This window comes from Megalops cyprinoides, chromosome 14 (genome assembly GCF_013368585.1).
Source record: "Megalops cyprinoides isolate fMegCyp1 chromosome 14, fMegCyp1.pri, whole genome shotgun sequence".
NCBI lineage: Eukaryota > Metazoa > Chordata > Actinopteri > Elopiformes > Megalopidae > Megalops > Megalops cyprinoides.
Window position 1 is genome coordinate 21,928,445 of NC_050596.1, and position 27,187 is coordinate 21,955,631.

General features: G+C 42.5%; 1 protein-coding gene and 1 long non-coding RNA gene across 6 annotated transcripts in view; one reads left to right on the forward strand and one right to left on the reverse strand.

Moving 5' to 3' along the window:
* The window catches only part of LOC118788728 (zinc finger E-box-binding homeobox 2-like), a 76,274-nt gene extending 55,085 nt beyond the window's left edge, over positions 1–21,189 (reverse strand). For 4 of the 5 annotated variants that reach the window (XM_036544764.1, XM_036544761.1, XM_036544763.1 and 1 more), the window contains exons 1-3: positions 21,114–21,189; positions 20,397–20,443; positions 18,920–19,063 (exon numbers count right to left, since the gene is read on the reverse strand). In XM_036544764.1, coding sequence (XP_036400657.1) covers positions 18,920–19,063; positions 20,397–20,403 — 151 coding nt within the window. In that variant the 5' untranslated portion in view covers positions 20,404–20,443; positions 21,114–21,189. The remainder of the gene's footprint in view (positions 1–18,919; positions 19,064–20,396; positions 20,444–21,113) is intronic. The other variant, XM_036544762.1, reaches the window with a different exon arrangement.
* LOC118788730 lies at positions 20,765–25,620 on the forward strand. Its single transcript, XR_005005430.1, has 4 exons — positions 20,765–20,926; positions 21,372–21,738; positions 22,705–22,752; positions 24,030–25,620. It is a non-coding gene; the product is annotated as an uncharacterized LOC118788730 (long non-coding RNA).
* The last annotated feature ends 1,567 nt before the right edge of the window (positions 25,621–27,187 follow it).

Genomic DNA, 27,187 nt, shown 5'->3' on the forward strand with positions numbered 1-27,187 from the left:
TGTGAAATCCACGCATACTTCTCCCATTCGAAGCGCTTCCCTGGTAGGCCGGCTCACATTATGCGGGTATAAACAAACTACCGCTCCTCACCGATATTAGTGATTGTGTTCACACTATGTCTCACAGAACGGAAGAGAGAGACCAGGCTTAAAATAAGTAATCTTCCAGCAATAGAAATATTCGAACATACAAACAGGCCTGTATGTGATTATTTATTTAATTATTTCATTATTTATGAACCGGATAGGTGATGAGACAGTGTGTGGGTTCACTGCAGTGGCAGTGGCTTAAGATGCAAAGCTGTCTAGCTCATGCATAGCTTCGCGTGGCGGATCTAGAGGCAGACAGCCTTGACTGGGTGGAAGAAGACGTTTTCACACCACTGACCCACTGCCGCCTCCGCCTCCACCCTCCCCCTCTCCCCCTCCTCCCCCTCCTCCCCCTCCCCCCTCCGCACACAGGCACCTCCTTTCCCCGCCTGCCTCGCTCATTTTCCCTTTACAGCTCCCGAAATAATAGTGACCGCATCTCTCAGGTCTCCAGATGGCTAAAATAACGCTCCGGGGGCGAACTTCACCTGGCACCGTGGACAGCCGGACGGACGGTAAACAGGGTAAACATAGGCCTGAGCCGCGCGGGGCCGATGCTTCCGTCTGCTTCCCGCACGTCCCCTTGGCCTGTTACTCAGACAGGAGATCGTGCTCCGCTTCTGATGGACGCAATGGGCCCGTTTGTTTGGTGAACACCCCCCCCCCCCCCCCTTTAACCTCACCGGCTACATGTTTCGCCCTCTCAGCGGAGGGTCAGCAGAGCGGCTACCACTAGAAAATGGACCTCCAGAGATTTGTAGAAGCTCCTTCAGACTGATGTAATAAAAAGGAGCACAGAACACCCTGCTGAAAGGATGCCTTTAGAGAGACTCTCTATGAGGTAATACTATGACTGGCCATAAGTATGTACATTGACTACTTTTTCCATGCATCTCGTTTCAACCTCAGCAGTTGGGTTTTCTAATGTGTGAGCCCGTACGTGACGCCTTTAAAATGCAAGTGCTGTCCAATTTACAGTATATGCTAACACTGTTGATGGTTCTGGAATGTAAACTGTGTACTTAAAAGCGAAATCCATAGGTCCAGGGCTTGGGTCTGCCCCCTCAGTCAAATATCTGGAGCTCCCACTGCACTTTGGGGAAATGCAAGGTGTATATGAAGGAGAAGCCTTGGGCTGACTGGCTCTCTGCCAGAGGGAGAGCGTATCGTTTTATTGACTGATGTAGGCTCCTCTTTTCAGCAATACACGCTTAATACTTACAGTGCTAACTTTACCCATTAAGTTTTACTGTGGCATAATCACTCTTGAAATATAAATAAATAAAGGCTTCCCCCCTGCTTGTTATTTTATGTTGTGTGATGTTTTTTGCAAACAAATAGGTTCACAGAGCATATCGCCTTACGTGAGAAAACATATTCCTCACGCCCCAACATCCGTATGGATGTCCTTTCCGTGCCAGATACCTTCCGAGGGGAATGAAATGATATCTTGATCTCCAGAAATATACCACCTTTATGGATTACTGCTCCGTATCAGATCAAAACAAAGATCGGAGGACAGTACCCAACTTGTAAGCACTGGGCCGTATTACAATGGTGTCAAGCAGCAACAAAATTTATCCGAGCGGGCAAGACACCGTATCACGGCGGATCTCTCGCTGAAAAATCTGTTTCGCTTCCTTACGTTCTTAGAAAAGGAGAAAAAAACACAGCCCTCCATCTTATTTTCCACACCCCACTGGGCAACAAGCAGTTTGCCTCCCACACTTGCACTGAGCAATCTGTCTTGTGCGGGGCTCACTACATGCAGGAATACCTTGTCAGACACCGGCTGACCTGTGCGCCAGAGCGACTCGGAAAATAATAAAATAAAATACCGTGAGTGAATGGCGAGGGGGAGGGGGTGAAAAAAAAAAGAAGAAGAAAAAAAAGACGCACGTATGAAAGGAGGCTCTCCCTCCGCTAGCCTGCTGATTCCCACAGCCCACTGAAAACCCCCACCACCTTGGCCAGCACACCCCAGCCTTTGTGTGCGAGAGGCTTTTCAGATAAATGGCTGCGTGTTAACCACGTTTGACATGCCGTACAAAGCCGGCCACCTTGGGTCCCATGACGCGGCCCGACGCCGGCTACAACAAACTAGCCAGGCGAGGATGTCAGAGGCCGAGAAAAGCACAACAATTTGTCACATAGCCGTAAACGTTTGGAGCTTTGTGGCCGAGCAAGTGCGCGCTGCTCTGAGGGGGGGTGTGCGTGTGTGTGTGTGAGGGGGAGAAGAGGCAGGCTGTCTGGGGTTGCTCTCTCTCATTGGACTGAACAGTGAATTAAAAAAAAGCATTTCATTTGTCTCAACAAAAAGGGCCACCCTCCCTTCCATGACGGCCTCATGTTTCAGTTTTTTTTTTTGGTTGGGTGAAAACAAAAAAAAACAAAAGAATGAACAAATTGTGTGAGAATTTGGGATTCTTCCTGGCACCGACTTCACGTTCAACTGTCTCACTCAGCCCCCCGAACGTAATAACATTACATGCAGGCTGTCTGGCATCCTGGGGCCCGCTACCAACACATGGACCGTGGCTCCTGTCTTCAGTCTAAATTCTATTACATCTGACACACAAATAAACACAGGCAGATTTAACATGGACAGTGTGCAAAACTATGCTTTTATCTCCGCTCAAATATAACAGGCCCTAATTTCAAGTCAGCCCCCTTGCAGAGTGTTCATCCTCAAAGGAGACGTGGCCAAGACAAGTGGTCCGGTTGCTTGCTTACTTGCTAAAAAAGTGGTAACTCGGAACAAGTTGAGTCTGCACACATCTGTTGCTCCATTGAATTCATATCTCTCCCTTTTAAAGGCACCTTCTTGCTGTTAGCTGTGCCAATAGTCTGAGTTATCACCATTATAAAATACTCATGCTGATAAGGTTGAGGTAAAGCCTAATACAAAATATAAACATCACTACACTTCCCAAATGCACCTGGCTTATTTATTTATCATTAAATAGAATTTTTCACTAATATTCTGTAAAAATAAAACTGCAAATCTATATTCTGATCTACAAAGGGGTAAGGGCATGGCACGGCACATCGAAAAATAAGAAAATTTATAAAAAACCAGTCGGGATGATCGCATGTCCTGGTCTGTATTAACGGAATCTTCTTTGAAGTCTGAAACATTTGGCTCAATCTTACGCCGGGCGCTGACTTAATCAGGACAGTCAGATGATGAACTCATCGTTAATTAAAACACGATACGTTTGGAAGCGCGGGCCATTGACGTGTCTCTGCTGGCCTCCCGGTGAATTATCCAGAAAATGTGACAGGGCGCTGATGGCAGCCAAGGCCACGGGCAGAGGAACTGATTAAAAAAAAGAGGTACGGCTCAGACAGAATGACCTGACGCTCTCACCTCAGAAGACCCCTAGGGCAACTCTGTTACTAAACAACACCCAGGGAAAGTGCTTGATTGGACATAGCAAGCATTTGTAAGCTGGCTTTGTGACATCCACTGTGTGGGGCTGGCATGTCCCTATAAATACTGTCCCAGAGGTTCAATTACAAATGCTTACTGGCTTTTTAGGGAAAAAAAAACGCTGAGATTGCATATGTGTTAAATGTCAGATGTCAGGTAAACTCCTGGGATGGCCATGAATGTCGTTTCAGTGCTGAACCCTGTCTCATCCTTCCTAAAATATTGACCCGCGTGGCATAGCCATAGATGTGAGAGAATACTCACGTAAGTCGTGACATGCCCCCTACCTCCACAGCTCATTTTGCAAGTAGCTGCGTAGCGGAGTGGGAAAACTGAATACCGAAACTGCCTTTTTCCAAACGTTCAGGCTCGCGCGGGAGAGGTGGAGAGCGGCGGGACGAGCAGCGACGTGCCCAATCGCCACCAAGCTCCGTTTACAAACGACCCAATCTGCGACTGAAATTAACACCGACTCGTTCAGGCAATTTCTCAATTTCCACTTCTAATTACTTTATCTTTTTTTTTTCCCCCGCTCTACTTTTAAATTCCCTACCACCTGTTTAGGGGAAGATGTCTTAGGCAGAGCGACAGGATTTAATCACAATTTTAATTAATCCACCCCTGTAGATGTGAAAAAGAAACAATTATAATGCAGATGAATGATGATTTTTGCACATTAAATTGTATCGTTGCTTTGTTATGTTGATTGCATAAATACAGAAGGAGTACATCTATCTGTTGTAATTTCGTAATTGCTTTACAGGAAATCATGTTTTGGACTGGCTGCCTGTTTACAAATGGTTTGATTTTGTTAACCCTGTAATTACCGCTATATATCCAAATCATAATGACTCCCGCTATGGCTTCTATTATTACCTCCTATTTAATCCTGGATAAGCGAAAAATTAATGGCAATATTTGATAACCACCGAACATATTTATGAATGAACTGTGGAATCTCTGATCTGCATCTCTCAGCACCTGATGATACCTGAAATACCCCCGAGTAGAAGACATGATGTGAACCATACAACAGTATTTTAAGAAAACACATTGCAAATTATATTAGAAAAAGGCACAGCTTCTAATGATAATGCAACATTATTAGCATAATTGCCATTCACCAAAGCAAGAACTCAACTCCGCCAGATCTGCGTGATTATGAATGGGTTAATTAATTTCCGTGGTCTAGTGATGTGAACATAAGGTGTTAACCTCTGCTATGACTGATGAAAATGTTTAAGTTTTTTTTTTTTTCATACAGACCAAAAAAGAGGATGTACAATCTGTACGGAATATGCATGTTAAGTAAAAACTGTGATCTTTACACTTAAAGAGAACCTGGTGATAAATGTCTCTTTGGTTAGTTTCACATAAACCGTGCAATTACAACCTCCACATTGCAAGCCTTTTGAATTGCCACAGATGTAGCTAAAGCTTTATTTGGAGTGAATCTTTGATATGTGATGATAAAAGAAGTACCTGCGTAGGCAGGAGCTCCACCAGCTGCCAGACCCCCTGTAGGCCTCCCACCCTGACCTGGCCAGCATTCCTCGATAGCGGGAGGCTCTCACCATGGCTACCTTAGCCCAGCCGCGGGGCTAGCTAATCTCACAGCAAACACAGGCGAGATTAAACACAGACAACACATGAGGCTTCTCACAGTCAAAGTACAGGAGCACTCGAACAGGCCTTAGTGTGTGGACTGCGGGCAGAAAGAACTTTGAAGGCGTGCAAGAATCTAAGAAATGCTTTTTTTGCTTCTCCAAAAAAAAAGCAATGTGTTATTACACTGTAGGTCAACGTGTATAAAATGGTACTGCATGTTAGTTTTAGTTCTGCTGCAAGAAAAGGAAAAAGGTTTCATTTAGTGTGTAGCTGCGCCAGCTCTGCGGGACACAGCTGTCTTTATCTTTCAAGCTGGCCACAGCTGAAAAAAAAAAAAACTGATACACTGACCTGTATAAAACTAAAAGAGAAAACCTGACTGGAAGGAACCTTAGGGAACAATGAAATTGCTCAGAGTGCAGACAATGAAAAAAGAATATTCAAACCAGTCCTTACTGACTTGTTTCACCAGAGACTCAAGAGGCCTTCCAGCAATTTTTTATGTATACACCTATGTGGATTTTTTTTTTCCCCTGTAAAAAAGAGCACCCCCCTCTGAATATTAGCTCTGAAGGCTGCAAATAAACAGAGTATTAAATTCAGCAGAGCTGTGACAAGGCCAATACGCGCGCGCACAATAGCAGCCCAGCCTCTCTGTCGCTTTGTTCCCGGCTTAACAAAACTCCGTCGTCACACCACTTTAACTCAGCCCTGCCTGTCGGGCCGCGCATCAACCTGCCAGGCAGTGCCTGTCACATGCACAGCTGCGAGAGGAGCCGGGGAAAACACACACACACACACACATACACGCACACGCACACACAAACACATACACACACACACACACACGTACATTTAGCATGTCATACTTCGCCAGGGGTCTGCGGCTGCTAAACAGGCAAACGCTCCCTTTTTTTAATAACCTTGCATATGAAAGAAAAGAGATGAGAAAGTAAGCAGGCAGGAAGCAAGAGCGCACACAGGAGGGGATGAGGGTCTTTATTAAGCACGCACATTAAGAGGCCTTGCTCTGAAGGGATTTTCCGTGTCTCACGGAGCGTTTTTAGACTGCCTTGTAAGCCCGCGCCGACAGAATGGGAGCAGGGACCCGCTGAAACTTTCATCGCGGGAGGGCTTAGCGTTCGTTCTCTTAAGCGGCGTAAGCAAATATGTTTGCAAAAATAACATCCTCCACCGACCCGACCTAGTCATGTTTCATTTGACTAATCTTGGTTTACTGAAATGTGTTTTTTACGATGGATAACAGGTATATTATTATAGATATATGGCACTGTGACAGGTATAGGACACTGTAGAGGGGAGTGATCCTGGGTACACCACAGGGGAGGAGTCTGGGAATTTTTTTTTGTGGGAAGTGTCTCTGGAAATGCGGCCACTCAATATCCGCTGCCTGACTTGCCGAGTTGTTTTGAGCCAAAGCAAAGTCATCTACTGCGCCAAACTATTTTTTTTTTCCAGTCAATACTGTTGACATGCCCCGACAACAAACAGCAGGCGAGCCACCATCCCCCCAATAGCCGGGCAGAGGGGGGGGGGGCAGACTTTCGCTTTCGAAGGCCTACCAACCAAGGGGATCAAAAGGGTGCTGGCGGAACAAACCGAAACGGGCACACACAGCCCTACCCTTCCTCCAGCTGCCTAACTTTACGCCCGCTGTCCTGGCGGCCTCATGCCCGCTCAGAGCCCGTCCCGCCCTCTCTCTCCCCCTCTCCCTCTTTCTGCCTCGTCCCACCCTGACCGGCCTCGCCCGTGTCAGCTGGCTTGCCCGCTGCCTCTCTCCCCCGGTCCCCCCTGCTCTGTCAGGTTCTGGCCTGCCAATTCCAGCTTGAAGCTTGACTGGGCTGATGCGATGTAAGCGCCCGAGGGGGGGACCGCTGCGGCTGATGAACAGTTATGTCAAGTCGATTTGGCATCGCGGGAAAAAAGGTAACCTCTGTGCCGGAGGAGAAAAACACAACAAGGTTAAAAAGAGAAAGGGGGGGGGGGGGGCGTGCGGGCCATGCCGTGGCTGGGAGGACGCCTTCACGCGCGTGGCGCCCCCCCCCCCTTCTGCTCACCGTCCCTCAGAAATTGTCACTGTCACTGCGAGCACTGATTGCAGACGTACTGGCCTGCCGTTACGCCGCAATGCTGAGGCGGAGGGGACGATAAACACAGCTGCCTCGTTTGTGACACCGACGAAACAAAGGTGGCATCAATATTTCATCCCTCTAATTAGTCAGGGGCTCTCCTCCCCGCCCACCTAAAGGAGGAGCCCCTCTAAAACAGGAACTGTAATATATGACTAATTCTGTGATTGCCAGTGTCTAAGGAACACAAAAGATGAAAATCCAAGGCCGCACCTCTTCAAAATCTTTGATTGACACGCAGAGGGAAACAGAGCATGCCAAAATATTCAGATCTCCTTTTTTATCAGGATACACCTTATTTAACATTGAACAACCACACAAAAAAAACATTTAAAGAGGGCTTTCCCCCACCCACATTCTTCTAACCAAGTACTCACACACCCTGGTCTTCCATCTGTGAAGGTCAATTAGATAAACCTTATGATTAAGTATCTAAACCTCCTCCCCGCACTGAGTCTCACCTACATGCGTCATTTCACATGCACATATCTATAATTTATTAAGCAAGAGTTCTGATTGGTGGAACAAGTTTGGCCCTTGGGATTGGGCGTCACTCTCCCTTCCTCCCAGCTTGCTCCGCTATGTGCGTTTGTGCAGCGATATTAACGACTATTAATCTAGGCCATCACGTTAACTATGAGCGGAAAGTTTAGTGTTTAGTCTTTTGTGTGTTGTCTGGAAATGTGTCACCACAACGGTAGTGAGAAAATTTTACACAGTTTGTATGTTTTTAAAACTACAACAGTGTGTTTCAAATGTACATTTTTCCTTGTGTTAGTGTGTATGTCCGGTAGTCCGCGTGTATGGGGTTTTTAGATGTGTCAAATGGTCCTGGACATTTGTCGAGAACTGTTTCTGTGGGAAAACACCTTGCTCCACTGTACATCACACTTTTGTATAATGCAACCTAGAGGTAACAGGGGCTTGACTGTATATCTGTGTCAAGAGCTGAACCACCACAGCCAAAAACGTCCAGTGCGGCAGTATTTTCTGACTGTATATCTCTCAGCCACTCGTGGAAAACGGCGTTCTAATACACAAAACATGATCGTCCTCTGTAACGGAATGAGCACAAGGGTTTGAGAGGTTTCGCAATGCTGATACCTTGGCAATAAGAATAACAAACATAAGACCTATGAGACAGCATTAGGTGTAGCTCTGAAGTGTCAGAACGAGACAGGTCACTGATAAGCAGGCACTCTCCACTGGGCTGAGAACAGCAACTAATGGGGACGCAGCACCATAGTGACTGCAGGTTAGGGCCAGTTGCTGGGGCTCAACAGAGACTGGCCTCATGATTATCCCCCCTCCTCGGACAGTCTGGGGAAGTGCTCATCTGACATTAGAGTTTGGCAGAGGCAGGACACGGGACGTTCGAGGAAGCTCCCTCTCCGGTCAGAGCCTGTTAGCCTGTCAGTTTACGCCTGTGAGGTTTTTCATTTTTCTCTTTAAGGGAGGCAAGTCCGGTCCATGCGCCGCACAGACGTACAACTCTACAGCTGACTCCACAGAGGCGGGGAAAAAAAGGGATTTTCCTCCTCCGTTCCAGCAGCGGTTGGCAGCTCTTCCGATAGACAGACAGGTTTTGGGCTCACGCTTACCTCAGGTTAAACGAATGTTTGAATAACACGGCAAATGCAATTACAACGATTTCCTCTCTCGCTGGCAACGCTCAGCCAGGAGCCGTTTGATCACGGATGCGCTGAAGGCGCTAAGGTGACTAAGAACTCGCGGCGCTGCGGATGATGGAATCTCCTCAGCAATCGACTCCAATTACCTAAACATCACATCTCAGATTGTCTCCTCGCACACTCAGGGACTGCGGACGTAAACCAAATCAGACAAAGCCTGTTCTCCCCTTTTTTTCCCAGAAACAAGCTGGGGGTGATGGGAAAAAGCTCTTCAGCAAAGGTTATGGACAAAACAATGAAATTATGACAAAGGGCTGTGATGAGGTAACGCACACACTGGCTCCGAGTGATGCCAATAGCCTCCACTGCGGGAGGTATTCATCCATATGTGAACAGGGGCCTAGATTTCCAGATGTCATGATACCTTAATCTGCCGATCTGTTATTGATTGTTCCATGTGTCTGTGACCTTGCCAGAAGTGCTCTTCCAACCGACAATCACACACACATCAAAGTGAGCATATGTGCGTGTGTGTGTGTGTGTGTGTGTGTGTTCTGGGATTGCTGAGATGTGCATGCTGGCAAAACCAAAGACTACATTTAACATCTCTTTATTTTAAAGTACAAGATAAATTTTTTCCCTGCATGACTTGTTTTAATTTATTTTAATAAGTTTTTTTAAATGTATTTTTCCTTAAAAGAATAATACAAGTCATAGAGAAAAGGGAAAAAAATGACAAGGCGAGGCAAGAAAATATCTAAAACACAGTCGCAACCCTCATTATTTTACAATTTTGTCATTCGCACAACACTAACAACTTAGCGAACAGGCTCAAATTTCCGTCTTTCATCAAAGGCAAACTGCGGAATCCTTCCAAGGCTTTTTTTTGGGTGCCGTTGCGCCATGTTCGCCTCTGATGGCACCACCGAGCGCCATCCCCGTTCCTTAGATGTCCGCTCCCCGCTGATCTCTCTCATTACTGACCTTGTGAAATCCGTGCCGTTTAGGCTACGGGGGGAACGAGGCAGCACAAATGTCACGGACGCACACCGTACCAAGTCATGAGGAAAACACACACATGCCAAGAGAGAAAAACGCCATTCAAACCACCTTGAATGATGCAACGTTATGATTTGCAGCAGTGATCGTGGAGGGGAGTAGTGGGGTGGGGGGTGGGGAGTGGGGAGTGGGGGGGGGGGGGGGATGGATCTGACTCTGCTGGGGCACTAAATGAGCATTACTGAGACCCGGGGGCACTTCAGCTGCCACACAGAAAGAGCCCTGCGATGGAACATGCAAAATTTGACTGCAGGAGTGAAACAAACGAGTGGACATTTATATAACAAAAACCCACCTACCTCCATGGAAAAGAAACATAGGGTTTGTAAAAAGTTGACGCTTGAGGATGTTGTATTAATCAGCTTGTGTTTTAAAGCAGAAATGAGACAAAAATACTGTAGCAATAAAGGCAGCCCACTTTCTACCAAAGAAAACTGGGTGCATGTGTGTGTGTTTTTTTTTTCCCCTTGAGTCCATTACAAATGCTGACCGTTCACTGTATGATGCAAACAGGCCATACACAGCCTCAAATGATCAAATGCTATTCCTCGCAAGCAGATGCTGAAATTTCCGCGTTTGATTGTCTGACACAGTTAAAAGAAAAGAGCACAAAAACACAAGACTGTGAATACCTACACGGTGAACTGAAGTGCTGCGACACGACACAGGCGGAGAGCGTGTCACTATACAGGGAAGGAGATATGAACTGTCATATCACAAGAACAGAGTGGCAGAGAGGCTTCCAGCCTGACACACGGCAGAGCATGTGGCTGACACCTTTAATGTGGTCACTCCTTCACTTCCCCACATCACTCTCCTACCTTAGACCAGCTACCACAGCTGAGACAACACACACTCACGCTCACTGGCATACAACTTTTTTGAAGGGACACTCTCTAAGCTTTCCCTTATATTATGTACTTGATCTGAAATCATCATTAGGTACTTCACAGGCGTTTCCCGAAACAGTCATAACTGGATCTGATCTGGTGAGTGGCTTAAGTTTCCAAAACAGAAATATCTCTTTTGCTTTGAATGTGAGGGCACCATGGCATTCCAGCTATATCTGTAGTGCGTCAGAGAGAGTGAGGTCTCACCACTATGTGAATTATACAGTTCTGTTAGCTACCCAAAATTTAGCCCACCTGGTGGCACTTCCTGGCACTCAGCCGTGACAGATGTTGAGGATATGGGAAGAGATGGGGGTACAGGTTTTGCTCTGGTTACTGAGAATAAAAGCACTGCACAGCCACTCCAGTCCTACCATCAGCCCAACACTCTGGCTTCTCCTCTTCAAATGGGGCCAATGTGCAGTTTTAAATCAAAACTGGCTCCTTTGAACGTAACAGCAAGACAGACTAAAGCAAAAAATGAAACAAACCCACAGAACAATCAGAGAAAACTTCTGATCTCTCAAGCAACACCCTCTAATTCCTGCAACTCTCCGTGATCAGACACGCTCACACAGTTGAAAGGGTTAAAGGCCTGGTGACAAAGGGATCCAGGGAGACACAGTAAGGGAGGCAAGGCCTCTCCCAGCAAGCGAGCAAGCGCACAAAGAGTTAACCAGTTCTGCTGGCATGGGAGCAAGGGCTAATATCATGGCTGCCTAGTACACCATTATCCCCGCACCTCTCAGAACAAAAGGCTCCTTTTCCAAACAGACCCCTACTTTTCCCCAGTGTCCAAAGGTGTTTGCTGAAGTAAATCTGCCTAAATCCTTCACAGCTTGTGCGGGGGGGGGGGGGGTAGGGGTTGATGGGGAGGCGGGGGGGAAGGTGTACAGATAATGTAATCCTTTTTCTTAGCAAAAAGTTCTGGGGGTTGGCCCGGGGGGGGGGGATCTGGAATTCATATCACATGATACTACTAAAGTTGCAGCATCCCCCTTTCCCAGCCTTACCTTGGATTTGCATAAGCGATTCTCGACTGGTTTAAAGGGGAGAGAAAGGGATCTCGCACAATGAAGACATCTGGCCAATCAGCTTACTAGAGCGGGCGTTTGTTGTTAGAACTTCAGCCATATCTAATTCTGATCACAGGCAAAACAAAACTTCTGGGAGAGCCACAGGACTCGTCTTGAGCTTCTGGGAAATCGGATGTGATTTCAGGTCTCTGTCTTGCAAGAAAAAAAAACAAACGAGAGTGCTCAGTGAACGACCTAAGCGAGAGGAGTCCTCCTTTTACACGGCCCCTGGATCCGTACTGAAACTCAGCGGCCATGGGCTGTCCCCTGCAAAGTGCAACACAAACGATATTTCTGGCAACTGTTCAACAAGAAGCGAGCCTACTTTTGGTGCTTAACAAACACAAGGGAACGCTACCATAAAAAATAAGTTACATACTGAATAACATAAAATATACTTTTGCAACTAAATAATAAAAATTAAAGAGTAAAAGAAAGTGGATGGACATTCAAGCCATCTTTTTATGCTTTGATTCTAAGCAGTTGTAATTATTCCTTGAATTGTAGAGGACTGGACTACAAAACTACAGACGCGTGCATGAGCTCACACACGCTGCACCAGGAATCCTTCGGCGATGCACAAACTCCAAATCCTACAAATAAAAAAGGCGACGGCAGTTTCCAGCTCCTGCTTAAAAACAAAAAACACATGTGATCACGCACACACAAACACCTGCCCCCAGAACAACTGCAGACTCCTCGGTGTAGTCCGATTCCTCTCGGACACGTCTTTCCTCAGACCGTGAATAGTACAGACGGGCCATGTTGAAACCCTATCTGGCCGTCAGGAGGGCCTGGCCCAGGCCACGCAGGGGCTATATAAGGCCTGTAACCAGGGGACGCCCCACAAACAGCCACAAACACCTCAAGTTATTTTCCTCACCACCCACCCTCCTGACTTTTTTATTATTATTGTTCTGCCTCTCTCTCCCTCTCTCTCTCTCGCTCTCGCCTTCTCTCCCTCTTTTCATCTGGGGCTTTCTGATGCTGAATGCAAATGGAGCCTGCTGGCCGTGAAAGGGCTGAATTGTGATTAAGAAGGAGAAGAGCTCCTTTCTTTGTTCAGCCCTCGGGGGATGTTTACTGGGGGAGACACGGCGGATCAGATATGAAAGGCATTCAGGTCAGCATTGATGTGAGCGAAAGTGAAATCACACCTAAGGCATTCCAAAGACCGTGGTGTCAGGGGTTCAGCGCGCACAGTCCTGGCTGGGTGTATGTGTGTGTGTGTGTGTGTGTGTGTGTGCACGTGTATGTGTGTGTGTGCATATGTGTGTGTGTGTGTGTGTGTGTGTTCTTGTGTCTTCCCAGGCATGGAAAAAGGGGAAAAAAATAAGGAAACAGAATTAAAAGTGTAAGAGAATGAGATATTTTTATTTGTAATGTGTTATGTGTAATTTGTTATGTGAATGTCACATCTGTAACGTTGTGCAAAAGTGTTGAATTGTTTGAATCAGCTAATTATTTGGCTGCATGAAACATTGGAGCCAGGCTTGAAATGCTATCGACTGAAAAAGTTAACACGTCACAATTCCATGTCAGCTTTTTTAAATTTACCAAAGGCGTTACTGTCCGAACAAGAAATTCAGGAAGCTTTGCTGTGCGATTTCACTCTGAGTCGTACGCCTCCACACTTGAGGGCCCGACTGCACCACTCTCTTTGTTGGGATTTAAGATTCCGCAGTGAGCGTTTTTTCACTCGGCAGTTCAAGAACGTCATTTTCTTAGGCCCTTCTCTTGCTGGGAATTCAAATCATACTGGAGCTGTAATTGTTCTGACACTCAGCAACCATCTGTTTAAGATCTTGCTTTGGTGTGAAATATTGAAATTAACATTGACCAACCAGGCTCTAATAAGTATGCTGCATAATATTATGGTATTTTTTGTGAAACGAAAGCAATCATGAATAAAACTGCAACCGTATTCTTTGAGACACACTTACTCCAAACATTGGGGGAAAAAATTGTACACCACACCTGCTGATGGATCTCATAAAATTGACTCTGGAGCTACAGGTCAATATGAATAATTTAGGAATCAGCACATGATCCACAGGGTCCACTGCACAGAGGAAGACTTATAACTGTACACAGTTCTGATAAACAGGAGCACACAAACACCAATAGCATAGTATGTGCAGCTGGATTGCCACACGGTAAATGTCACACATTGCTTTAAGCTAAGCAACTGTGTAAATAACAGCAATCGGTTCTGGTCACATTCTTGCAATCCGTGTGCTCAAACACAACCCTCCAACAGTGCATGAAAAAAAACAGAAAAAAATCATCTTTTCGTCAGAAATTCACGCTACCATGACAAAACTTCAAACACCAGGACCAAAACATCGAAGGCCCAAGAAAATGACTGAGAAAGACGAAAAAGGGCTCTAAGTCAGACATGCAACATCGGGTACCAGGCCATTACTGCTAAAGCGTTTCATTGAAAACTGTGATCCCAGCATCCATACCATCACCAAAGTGTCATGCTGCCATTACCAGATGCCACTGCAAGCCTGACCAAAACACTATTATAACCCTTTTGTTCAATAGTAACATTTTTTTTTCTCAGCAAGGCACTGACCAGTTCAGTGCCAAACTGAACATACTGAAATATTCTTCAAACATTCCTCATATTACTTCATTTGCTTAAACACTATAATCCCTCCCCAAATTTTCCGTTATGTAATTTTATTTTTTATATATATATACATATATATATATATATATATATAATATATATACATATACACACATACGCACAACCACAGGCAAAGGTGTCTGCTTTAGCGTTGCAGACAATTGCACCCTTGTGGGAATGGAGGCTTGAATGGTACAGTGGACACCCCGGCACTATTGACGTTATAAACATGTAAATGAAATGCATTACGACTGACAATCAATTGTCTGTGAGCGCCGCAGACCTGCTCGCCCCTTTTTATTCTGCCTGCAACGGTCACAAAACGCTGTCTACCTTTGGGATGAGAAACCCATGGAAAAAAGGGGGTGAAGGCGGGCGGGGGGAGCAGGGGGGGCTTTTCTCCACACAGGGAGAGAAAATGCACCTTAAAAGCAAATGGATAATAGAGATGCACAAAATGTTTAGACTGGAAGGAATCTGCCATTGTTTGGCCTGAAAGCGTGGCCACAGCCAAAGAATTAGCAGGCCCCGCTTTCTACCTTTAGCGTGAATGCACAGGGCTTTTATAGCCACATTCACGGCATTGTATTAAATTCCTGGAGCCAAAGAGAAGCTGGCTTTTTTTCCTACCTTAAATTATGTAATCAATATACTCCAGTGGGAACATCTCGTATTGAATGGCTTTGTGCTGACTGAAAAGGAACAGCTCTTTGAGCAACAGGAAATCTTAAAAAAAGAAGAAAAGAAAAAAATGCATCTCGTACAGAAAACTTCACAGTAACTTGACATACAAATCACATTCTCTACATTCAAAAGATCTGTTACTTGTTGACATATTAAGCATTCATTTCATGAGCCACTAGTTTCAGAAAGACAAAAAGATACCAATTAAAAGGTAAAAATACCACAACCACGTTCCGTTTTCAAAACGACACTCGTCAAAACAGCTGCAAATAATAAAGGTACAGTACATACAATGAGGCTGCACCTGAAACTACAGTCTGATGCTGACACCCATCAATACAAGGACACTATTTCATAATATCCTTAATGAAAAACGGATAACAAAACTCTACTGCAGTAACCATCAAAAAAGAAAAAGTTGTGTGGCAAGTTAAAAAAGAACTCTTCAGTTGACGGAAGGCTTTAAAGACACAAGCTCTGGCGAGCACTCCAACAGCTGTACTTACAAACAGCCCCCAAATGCTCACAGCTGGATGTAACTCACAACACCTGGAAGGAGGCGGGGGGGGGCTACAACAGAGCTGCCAGGCTGCTGGTATCAAGTTTCACACACAGAACTGAGAGCAACCTTTTCTCGGGTTCTGAAGAAAGGGTGGAGGTGAGGAAGCAGGGCGCAAGGGGACGGATACGTTTAATATACTTTGAAAAGAGGGGAAAAAACACACTGCAGATGGCATGTAAGTCCAAGCGCAGTATGAAATCCAACATGTTTTCTGTAATAAACTATGTGTGGGTGTGAAATAGTTAAAACAGGGTATATACAGTATGCGTGTTCTCCATTTCCACACAGTATTTGGCGAACAAGTAGCACACTTTCACAGATCAGACTTTAATGCACTGTGTCCCTTCTCGCTTGCTTCAGAATGACATAAAAACATGAGGCCCTGAACAAACGGGTGGGGGGTTACCACAAAGTACAGACAGGCCCATCCTTTGATTCTGTAAACATTAATTTGTAACGTGCTATTACATATTATCCATGAGAAACTGATATCACTGTTAGCCCCTCAGAGAAAGTGTGACAAAGTTATTAAGTCAGTCAGGCGTCTATTGACCACCTGACCTAATCCTCTGAGATTGATTATAACTTTCAAGTGACTAGCACCGCGTTCAAATTTGGTCACGAAAGTCATTTTCTGATTAAGAAACAACCACACGATTAATACCCTTCTCTTTTCTACGTTCTCGTCGTCTAAACGCATTGCGCTCAAATCGGTTTAAACGACTTAATTCTTCTCAAAGTTAAATACATTGCGCTTCTCACTGCAGGAACAAAAACGTGTCAGCTTTCCTTTGTTTCGGGTCCACTTTCCAGATTTCCCCATTTTCGCACCCTTTTCCAGGCTTTTTTTTTTACCCAATTCAAGTTATTTTTTGTACCACGACGATAAGAATCTTCACATTTATTGTTATCTGCTAGAACACAAGACATCTTCTTGAATTCAGGGGAGACAAGAAATCCACTCAGGTCAGATAAATCCAAGCCTTTCCCGAAGGGAATGTCAAAGGAAGCATTGCACGACAAGGACGAAAATTAAAAAGAAAATGATAGAAACGACTGTATGTTTACAAAGCCCTGAAAAAAATAAAAGCAAAAAAAAAAAAAAAGAAAAAAAAACATCGAAAATAAGCGGCCTTACGTTTAATCAGTGACTCTCATTAGTAAATACAAACGGAAATTATTCATAACTTCGAATGCATAAGATATGTTTACGCAACAGATTTCATATATACACGAGTGTTTTGTTTTTTTAATCTGAAATAAATACATTTTACCGCTTGGTGGAACGTGTACTATACAATTTGCAAACAGTGCGTCTTTGGTGCGTCTTCAGGGCTGCTTCACTCAAAGCTTTTATTTGGCTGGTTAGCTACGTGCTTCGAGCTACTTTGCGCAGAAATCCCCTGAACTATACTGGCATCGACTTTCCTCAAAATCAATACTCTGCATTTAATAAAGAAAAGAGGCGAGACAAAAAGGAAGACGGGAACACAGAACTTCATCTCGAGGGAATAAAAAAAATCAAGAAAACAACATTCGCTTGCATTTCAATGCATTGTTATGCTTAACTTTTACATTTCAGTTAGGTTAATATGTTCTCGTAAAATGCAAATAACTATAAGAAAATAACTACCTTAACATCTTGCTAGTACCTGTCGACATCCAGAAACAGCATTAAAATCTGCGTTTAGCTATGATCAGACGTATTTTGCATCAATATAATCATAACTACAGTGTGAGTTGGACTGTGCATTTCGAGCCTGTAAATGCCACCTAAAGGAAGGCAACAAACAACGGCTGTCTTGCAGAATTCCCCAGTCGGTCCCCAGTATGTCTCGGTAATCCAGCACACCACAGCTCTACGATTCGGGACATAAAACAGTGCCCCCCCCCCCCCCCCCCCCCCCCAAATAAATAAATAAATAAACACACACACGCACACACACACCTCTCATGACAGTGCAGGCTTAACAGATAGCCTACCTAACGCAACTCTCTAGTTTAGTAGCTGGTTACTTTCAAAACGCAGATCAACACAATAACCATCACTACGATGAAGGCTATTTCACAAAAATGCTATATCACCATAGCATATATATTGGTTTCACATGACCGTTTGTTAAACCTGTGTACTTAGCTAGCTAGTTTTTACGCGCATCCACCGAAAATAGTTTCTTTTTCTCTTTACGTTAGTCATTGCATGTCTTTGTCAGTTGTCACCGGGGAGCCAATGTCTCATATGGTCATTTCCGAGCAACCAAAGACGAGCACCCGTTCTTTTAAAAAATGGGTTTGAGCACGTTTGGACAGATACGATATCTAGCTAGCTCCACAGTTAGCAAGTTATCTGAGACTTACAAGTCATTACCGTTAATATACGCCAACTGACGTTAGCTGGACAGCTAGCTAGTTACCTACACAACAATACAGAGATCCTGATGTAGTTGAAAAAAGTGTTTATGAAAGATAAATGCGCTGCATTAGCTTCTTTAACTAAATCACTGTGAAAAGAAACAGTAGCGATGATATATTGACTGAATTAGCCAGTTAGCGACCTCTGAGCAAAAAAAAAAAAAAAATTCTCATTAAGAAGACTCTACAGGTAGAACTTATTTAAACTTACACGCAAGACAAAGCGCAACATGCGCACGGTCACATAACGGTTTTTCCTAGTGGGAAATAGAGCTCTGGGGCAGACCCGTTATTCAAGTCCTGAACTTTGGACTTCACATGCCTTTTCTCAGACTGCTTTAGCCAGCCCTTCTTTCACTCTACCGCTAAGAATTCAACTTTTGAAAGTTCCCCCGAACATGGATCTCACAAGTGACAAAACGAAAAGAATGGTCTCTTTTAAAACATAAAACACACAAGTTCCTGGTGAAATACCAGTTAATTACAAACAAGAGCCCTTCCACACAATTAGCGACATGGCTAACTAAGCAGCGTCTGCCCGTCAACTCCCATTGAAACGTAGTCTGGCTGGCTAGCAGAAGAAGCACAACAGGCGAAGGGCGAGCGCCCCGTTAGCCGGTGACAAAATGACAATCAGAAATTCGTAACACATTTCACCCCGCATTCTTCCGTGTTTCTTTTCTTACCGTTTTTTCTTCTGGGGTTGGCTTGTTTTCGCCTCTTACACCTGGGGCCATCCGCCATGATCTCCGGCTTCATTGATAAGCGTGGATCAGACGGTAGATCGCATGGACTCGACTCCTTGAATCGGCAGCACGCAGGCTCAATATCTAACAACCAAACACAGCGACAATGTGGGCACGGGGACATCCCATTTAAATACCGGGCGCCAAATTTAACATTATTCGTGGTGCTGTCATCAAATAATAGCTCCAAACAATTTCATCTCGTATCCTTAAAACTAGTATTTAACATGTTCGCTATCTTTCTCTTTCACTCGATCTTTTAATGAAACTGATCGGAGGAGCGAGAGAGAGAGGAAAGAGACAAAGTGGAAGGCACAGGCAAGGGTCTAGATTTGACGTTAGCTAGTCCATATACCTCAAGATTAAGAAAAATTCACAATGCCTTCTTATATGCAGTGTTTTACAGTTAAAATGCAAACACGCAGCGCCAAATTAACCTCTAATGTTGGCGGATTAAATTATTTACATGAAATCATGCAAATGTCGTTTGACGTTCTGCATAAGTTAACCATAATATTATTCACCTAGACGTGTCTATGCTGAGACTTTCGCTCTTTTGCCATATTTTTAATACAATGCAATGTGAGTTTTATAGAACTTTAGCGAATTTAACATTTTACAGTAGTGTTATCTGTGTTGAATATTGTCTTGTGTCAAATAATTCCGTTTCGTTGTTTTGCATTGCCTAAAACCTGGTTGAGTGATACTAATCGTCGAAAGTATGACTTTCAGTCAAAGTAAGGATTTTTCTACTTTTCTGAAATGTCAATGGGTCCCTTTTTGACAGAAGATGCTACGTTACTCTCTGTAGTAGAGTTTGTCTCAAGGATTTGCATGGCAGTAAAAGGATGAAACAGATGTAGCCTAACTAAAATACCCCCTGTAAGTCCACCCTTTTCTCCTGCTCAAAATCACTTTCATCTTTAAAAATATTTCCGATTTAAATGCATTCCACATAAGTTCATCAGCGGAGGTAAATTTAACAATGCACGATTATTGGTGTCTGTTCTGTCTTTCACGATAAACCTCTCATTAGATTTTCGATGAAATTATTGTGGAGCTTTAATGGGCAAAATAATTCCATGTCATATGAGTGCTTTTATAATCTTTTCCAATACTGGCTAAGTGCATGCAAAATAACCACAAAAAAACTCAAAACAGCCTAAATTGTAAAGCAAGCAAAAAGGGAAAACAAAAACTTTCCTCGTGCTGCCATCGTTACATCAGTTTTCAACTGGCAAATCATGCAAATAAATATAACGCAGTGATGACAAATGTAATTGTATGATAAAAGAACTTATTATGAACTGCTTGTATTCTAGTGGCTTGGGGTTTGTGATGAGTCTACAGTACGAAGCGAACCATGACTGAGAAAACGAACACAAGAAAACTCATAAACACCAAACAGTACACTTACAAATCATGGAACCACGGCCATCAATGTGGGCAACAGTTACAAGGAATCTGGGAATATTAAGTGCCAAAACTTAAATTATAGTTGTAGTTTCGTACATTTACACAGTGACAAAATGTAATATTTGTCATTGCTAAGTTGTTACTACTGTTTACATGTGCTCCAGTATAACGTAGCCTACCTGTGCAATGAAAATGTTCATCCTACTAACTAAACTCGGTTAACTCGCTTTAAAACTGCCCGGCAGAATATGTTAAATTGTGTAGCATATTTACATCTAATAGCTACATGTTAAACACATGCACAGACAAACTACTGTCCTAAACTGATGGCTCTCAGAAGGGAAATAAGCGGGCGCTTCTTTCTTTACGGGCAGCTCCAAGTGAAAAGCAAAAATAATCTAATGAAACTCCAGTAGCGATCTTGCGACCAGAAAGATAGCTGACTACCTAGAATTTCATCAAGAGCGGTTTAGTTCCCAGACCACTACAGTTTCTTTCGTGGAACACACCGCACCTCTTTCACCTGCACAGGTAGACAAACTTTGATGTAAAACTGTACATTCTAAAAACTCAATTTAAATAGCAGAAAAAGTAAACAAAAAGACATGTATCTCTAACAATATTGGTTAGTTAGCGAGCAACTTAGCCAGTTAGCTAGCTAGTTAGCTACCATTTACGAAAAAAGCCTATTAAATAGAATAGAAAAAAATCAACCTACCTTATTATTTACGTTTATCTTTTCAACGAGTTCGGTTGAGAATAAAAAAAAACCCTTTGGAGCAATAGAAAGACGGGAAAACGGAGATCCTTTAGAAATTATAATAAGCCTGGGAAATAGTTGGAGGAAGGACCGTTATTCCTGCTGGGCAGGTTAGGACTGATCTCTTTCAGCCACTCCAGGAAACAAACCTGGGGACGGACTGACGTGTTACGCCTCTTATAATGATATTTTTTCTTTTTCTTTTCTGTAATGCAGCGCAGGGACCCTGAAACACGCGCCACCTATCTTCACTGGGCGGGATAATTGGGGAGCGCCAAACGTGAGCATCCTCGGGAAAACGTGTTTCATTTTTTTTTTTCTCACGATGCGAGAGAAATGAGTTGAGCCGGACTACCTTGCCGTCCAAGCAAGAATAATATTTGAAGAAAGTTGGAATACCCCCTCCCTCTCCGGCTCCCGACCTCCGCAACCATTTCGACAAGAAGGGTTCTAACGGAAATCATGCTGGAGCAACTACCGACCCTCGCAGACCAAGGATCAACAAACAGCGCCGAAATATCTGGTTACTTACAAGCATCTGAGCATCTGGGGTTCCGGCCGCCCAGCTCATATCTGCAAATGCGTGTGTATATTTACAACTCCTTTCGTAATCTGCACGCCATCATTTATTTATAGGACAGCAATAAATTATTGTAACACAAATGTACTTTTCATGCATCACTGTAATGTAGAACTGGGTTAATATTCACACTGGATATATTGGTTTTTATCGGTCTTTATCTTATGCTTGCTTAATTAAGGAGGACACTGCAACAGTAGTAATTTTAAGAATCGAATGCATGAGAAAGTGACACAACATTTGAAAAATAAATATTTTTCCATTGGATATATCACGAAAATGAAACTAGGACTAACATGATTTACTTATCTTTTTTTGCAAACGTTCGATTTATTGAGTTTAAGGGTGTGGTCCATATTTCAATTGATTACGGTCGTTTCCACTTTTTTCCCTGGGTAAAGTTCCTGTGCCCCCCGCACCAACATAGAAAGGAAACGCAGTCTATATATATATATATATATATATATATATATATATATATATATAATTCCTGTCTTTTTGCGCACTTATCTGCTATATGGATAATTAAATCATCAATCAAAGAGGCGGGGCTATTGATGCTTTTGTCCAAAGCCAATCAGATCTCAAGGAACAAGACAGTACGGGGAAAGATGCTCAACATCTGGAATTCAGAAATTTTCCAGAGGTTGTAGATCATTAACCAATACAAATCCCAAATCTACATGGAAAAGTTCAGGGTCCAATATTTCTCCGCCAGTTCAGGATTTGGGTGTATGTATTTGTGCTTTTTGAAAACGTATTATTATTATTGTTATTATTATTATTATTATTATTATTATTATTGCTGTTGGTTTTTGTGGTAGTGTTTTTGTACAGGCAGTTTTTTTTTCTTTTCTTTTCTTTTTTTGCGTTTTAGGAGTTCTTAACTTGTAAAGGCGTGACTAGTGTTTTTATTTCTATTGAAGTCATTAGTATAGCCTTCAGTCTATGTTTACTTTCAATTCACAGGCAACCGACTACCTTTTAAATCAAACGTCTATTACGGCGCAATCAATGGTAAGTAAACAAGTAAATGCCTAAACTTTTAATTTAATTACAGAGGGCACGTATTCCACACGCAAATTTACAGTTAGTCTCGTATATCTATACCCTCTCGCAGTTGAAGAGTTGTGCGACTCGCCGATACACAGGATGAATTTGTTAAAATATATGGTTTATGCTGTAGTCGGATTCCTTGTTCTCCTCAAAATTTTAAATGAATCAGAAAGAGGAACACCCGTGTTTTATGCTTCATACAGGTTCAACTTAAGTGATTATATCCATATGTGCATCAAATGTGTTTAAATCCCAAAACAGCACTGGCGATACGGACACACTGGCACTCACACAGTTGGTGATGCTTTACCTCCACAACCAGTTTGCGAATTTAACTCCGCTGCAAGTGACCCGCTCTCATCTAGTCTGAATGCTCTATACAGCATGAAATAAGATAGTAAAGCTGATATAGCAAACCAAACGGCACCCGAGGTTAAATTTTCTTCTAACGTGATCGTAAATCATTTTCCTTTATCGTTGATGGCGTTACATGTCCAGTGTTTTGTTCGGCTTGTGTTTGGAGACAATGGTACAAGTACTGTAGAGTCTTCGCTTCGAGTCTATTACTTCGTCCCATTACCGTTTTAAATTTAATTAAAACCCGTATTTCAATCAGGAAAATAAATGTACAGACATGCGCACGAGCTGAAAACAAATAAACATAGTGTCGTCTGTGCTTCAAGAAGGTTATGGAACATTCAGTGTAAATATAAAAAAGAGAAATATATATATATTACATAATACATAAATATTAACTCTGCAAAGTGTACATTTTTGGATATTGTATGTGATGGATTTTTTTATATAGCCTTGATACTCAGGTGCAGGGATATGAGTATGTTTTGCATGGAACATCCATGTACTGTCTTTATGATGTTATCAAATCCAATAGCGAAATATTAAATATCAAATGTGATCTTAATCAGTATGTTTCATTCTAATAGCTTCCTATCCTTGATTGAATGAAAAACATGGTATAAGTATATTGGACAATTGACTCATTTATCAATTATTTCACTAAACAACAACCTTGATGATGCATCCAAAAAGATTTGACAGTTGGGAGGATCTATTAGTAATAGATTAGGAATAAACTGAAAAATACAATGAAGATTATTTTTGTATATAAAGACAATCTCTTTTATAGTGAATTATTCAATTAAACAGTTGAGTACAAGGGGTTCTGATGTTCAAATATGCTTATATGAGATCAAAACATTTTGTTTTCTGTCTTCCAGGTAAAAACAAATATGTATTTTGGATGTCTCCATGTCTCTTTATGCTGACCTGATACAGTGAAAGAATTCCAGCACTGATCTGAGAAAGCTTCTCGAAGATTGATCTCAAATGACAAGGGATGTATACTGCACCTCAAATTAAACTGCCCTCCTCAAGATTTATATACTTAACTTGAACCATTCATATATCTTACTTGTTTTTACTATTCATGAAGGGATTTATATATAGAAAGTATTCATGCATGTTTACTTAGACCTGTCAAAGCAGTCATTTGATAAAGGTGATCATTTTTGATTAGTTATCAAATAGCTTAATGTGAGAATGTTTCTCAGTTAGGGTACAATTAAGCTACTGTTGGCCTGTTACACATGAGTGTGTGTTAAAAAAACAGGATCCTTTTTTCTTCCCTCACAGATATCTCTCCTGATTGGTTTTGCTTGGACAGAAACAGCTCGAGTTTGAGAGCGAGAGAGGTCCCTGGAAAACCCCAGATCTGTGCAAAAAATGAAAGGGGCGAATGCACAGGTGGTGGGAAAATGGAGAACGTGAAATTCCCAAGCGAAACAGAAGTGGATTCAGTCGCTTCCTGTCTCTGAGCAACATCTTCTAAGCGGCCGTGTTCAGGTCACACTGCCGCTGTGTTTCACTGGAATCAAACAAATGAGTGCTAACGGCTCAAACAAACAGAACATTCCCAGGGAAAGTAATTCTTGGTTGTGTAGCGTCTGCTCTATCATTTAGAATTCATCATTCGCATAAGAATAATGCAATGGAAAAAAATACAGTTTGTGTAACAGACAGTGTTAACTAGGGAAACTTACATTTTGACAAATTACCCACTTACACTGCTGGATCTTCACTGAAGCAACTCAGGTGAAGTACCCTGCTCAATAGCACAATTGCAGTGTCCCATTCAGGGTTCAACCTTGCAATCCTCAGGTTACAAGTACAGTTTATGAATTGCTACTCTATGATGCCGCATAAGAATAGTAGCCTATTAAGATCATACCAGATGGCACAGATAAATGCAGTATTCAGGTGGCTTAATGGTTAATGTAACTACCTCATTTAGAAATTGTTCTGTAATGCTATATTGCATATGTTGGAGTCTGTTCATTCAAATGTTTAAGCAATATTTTAAGAGTCCAATAAACCAGAGGAAGAATGATATCTTATACAAATTAGCTTTTACTGTATACTTACTTTTCATGGTTATATCTAAATGTCATTATCAATAACATTGTCAGAGTAGAAGTAATCTAGATAATGAAAGAAGTGTCTATGGACCCTGGAAGTAGTAAAAGTCAGAAAGTTTATGGCAGCACTGAAATTTAGAAAGAACTACAAATGATGTATTACTCCCTAAACTAATAAACCATTACAGATGGCTATCATATGACGATAAGTATGAGAGAATCTCATTTCCACCACATAAGGTCTGTGCCTTATGCAGCCTGCATTGGGCAGTTAAGTTCACTATGGGCCTGTATCGTGTGATAGTTAATTTGAACACTGAATATGTAGTGTTGCAATACACACTGAAAGTAACAGTGTTACAATGTTGTTATTTTTGGTACCATAGTTAGAGGAGCAGAGCAAGGAACTTCACGGATTGATCTGAAATTAAAGAATACAGTAAGCTCTGAGCTCGTACAAAGACTCAAACACTCTCAAACATGTAAGATGAATGTGGTTTACGTTTACTGCTAGCCTTGCAGGCAAACAGCACTTAGTTTTTTGAGCATTCCACAAAATGAAAACACTTTTCAGATTTTTCTGTTTTTTTCCCTGTGTATAAAAGAAAGAAAACAAGGACAGATTGCTCAGAAGCAAATGCTCACAGCAGATAAGTATTGATTTTTCTCATGTTGCTCTTGTGAGATTCAGAAGTGGGACTTCACAAAAGGAATGAGCACATTTTTAATTGTGCGTATGCTTTAAGAGCCGACACATACCATCCTATGTGACTGCTTATTTTCTATGGAACGGGGTCAGGGCCCTAGTGGGCAAAAATTATCTGATTAAGAGATGCTGTGTGGGACCACAGTTTTTTTCATGGTTTTGATCTTTCAGCCTTGTGAATGAAACCCAAAAAGAAAGGAACGAGAACATGCATTCAATTAATGCCTGACGGTGACAAAATAAATTCCCATACTCTCCCTCAGCAGAGCTGATGGAAAAGGTAAGGTCTGGAAATTAGGAAAAAGTTCACTAAAGAAAGATGACTTACCGCTCAGGAGAATTAATTATTAACTTCCGCTGTGATTAATTATTCATCATATATTTGAATAATTGTTGTATTTCTAAACTTGAATTCTTGTGCAGCTGTATTCTCATAGTACACAACGAGGATAATAAAATGAACTTAAGTTCTCATTGTCATATCAAGCTCATATTATTTCACCAGGTGCAGGTGAGAAAAAACCATCACCTGAAAATCAACAGTTAACATTGTACGTTAAACAGTTAAATTTAATTTGAATGCAATCGGTATAGCTTTTGAACCCCAGGTATCTCATACATGAAGAGCTATTGAGATAGTACGCAGAGATGTGCTCTACTCAGACCAAATTTACACACTATGCTAATCACCTGTTTTAATAGGTATGACATACTGAACCATACAAATTTTCCAGGCCTACTGGGAAGTGAAACGAGAGAGATGGGGGAGCGGGTGAGTTGTCTTGATTCCAGTCGTGTGAAACAATGCTCTGTAGAAAACACTTTAAGTGGTATACAAGAATACTGTCCCCAGACTAAATTGAAGGCATCATCTCGTATTCACTGGCATTAACCAAATGCTTTGGTTCAGCTTTTTTCCAGCACTTCCATTTTAGCAATGGATTACAGCTTGCTCTGCGGCAGACAATAGGACATTTAACTTTAATGCATGTTGGACACTGTCTTTATTTCAAATGGAAAAGCAGATTCATAATGCACAGGTGCATAACTTAAAAGTAGTATTTAAAGGTAAGTTGGCAAACAACAGCTTCTGTTAGCCATAAACCTCTAATCACATAAGAACAATTTTTCCATTATCAGAAGTGGAACTTGTAGGAGCTAAGCCTAATGGCCCACTGACTTTCCACCCTTTTTTCAGGACTTAGCATGGGCATGAGTGAGGCTTAAGCATCACATATAGCCTTGCTGTTGTACC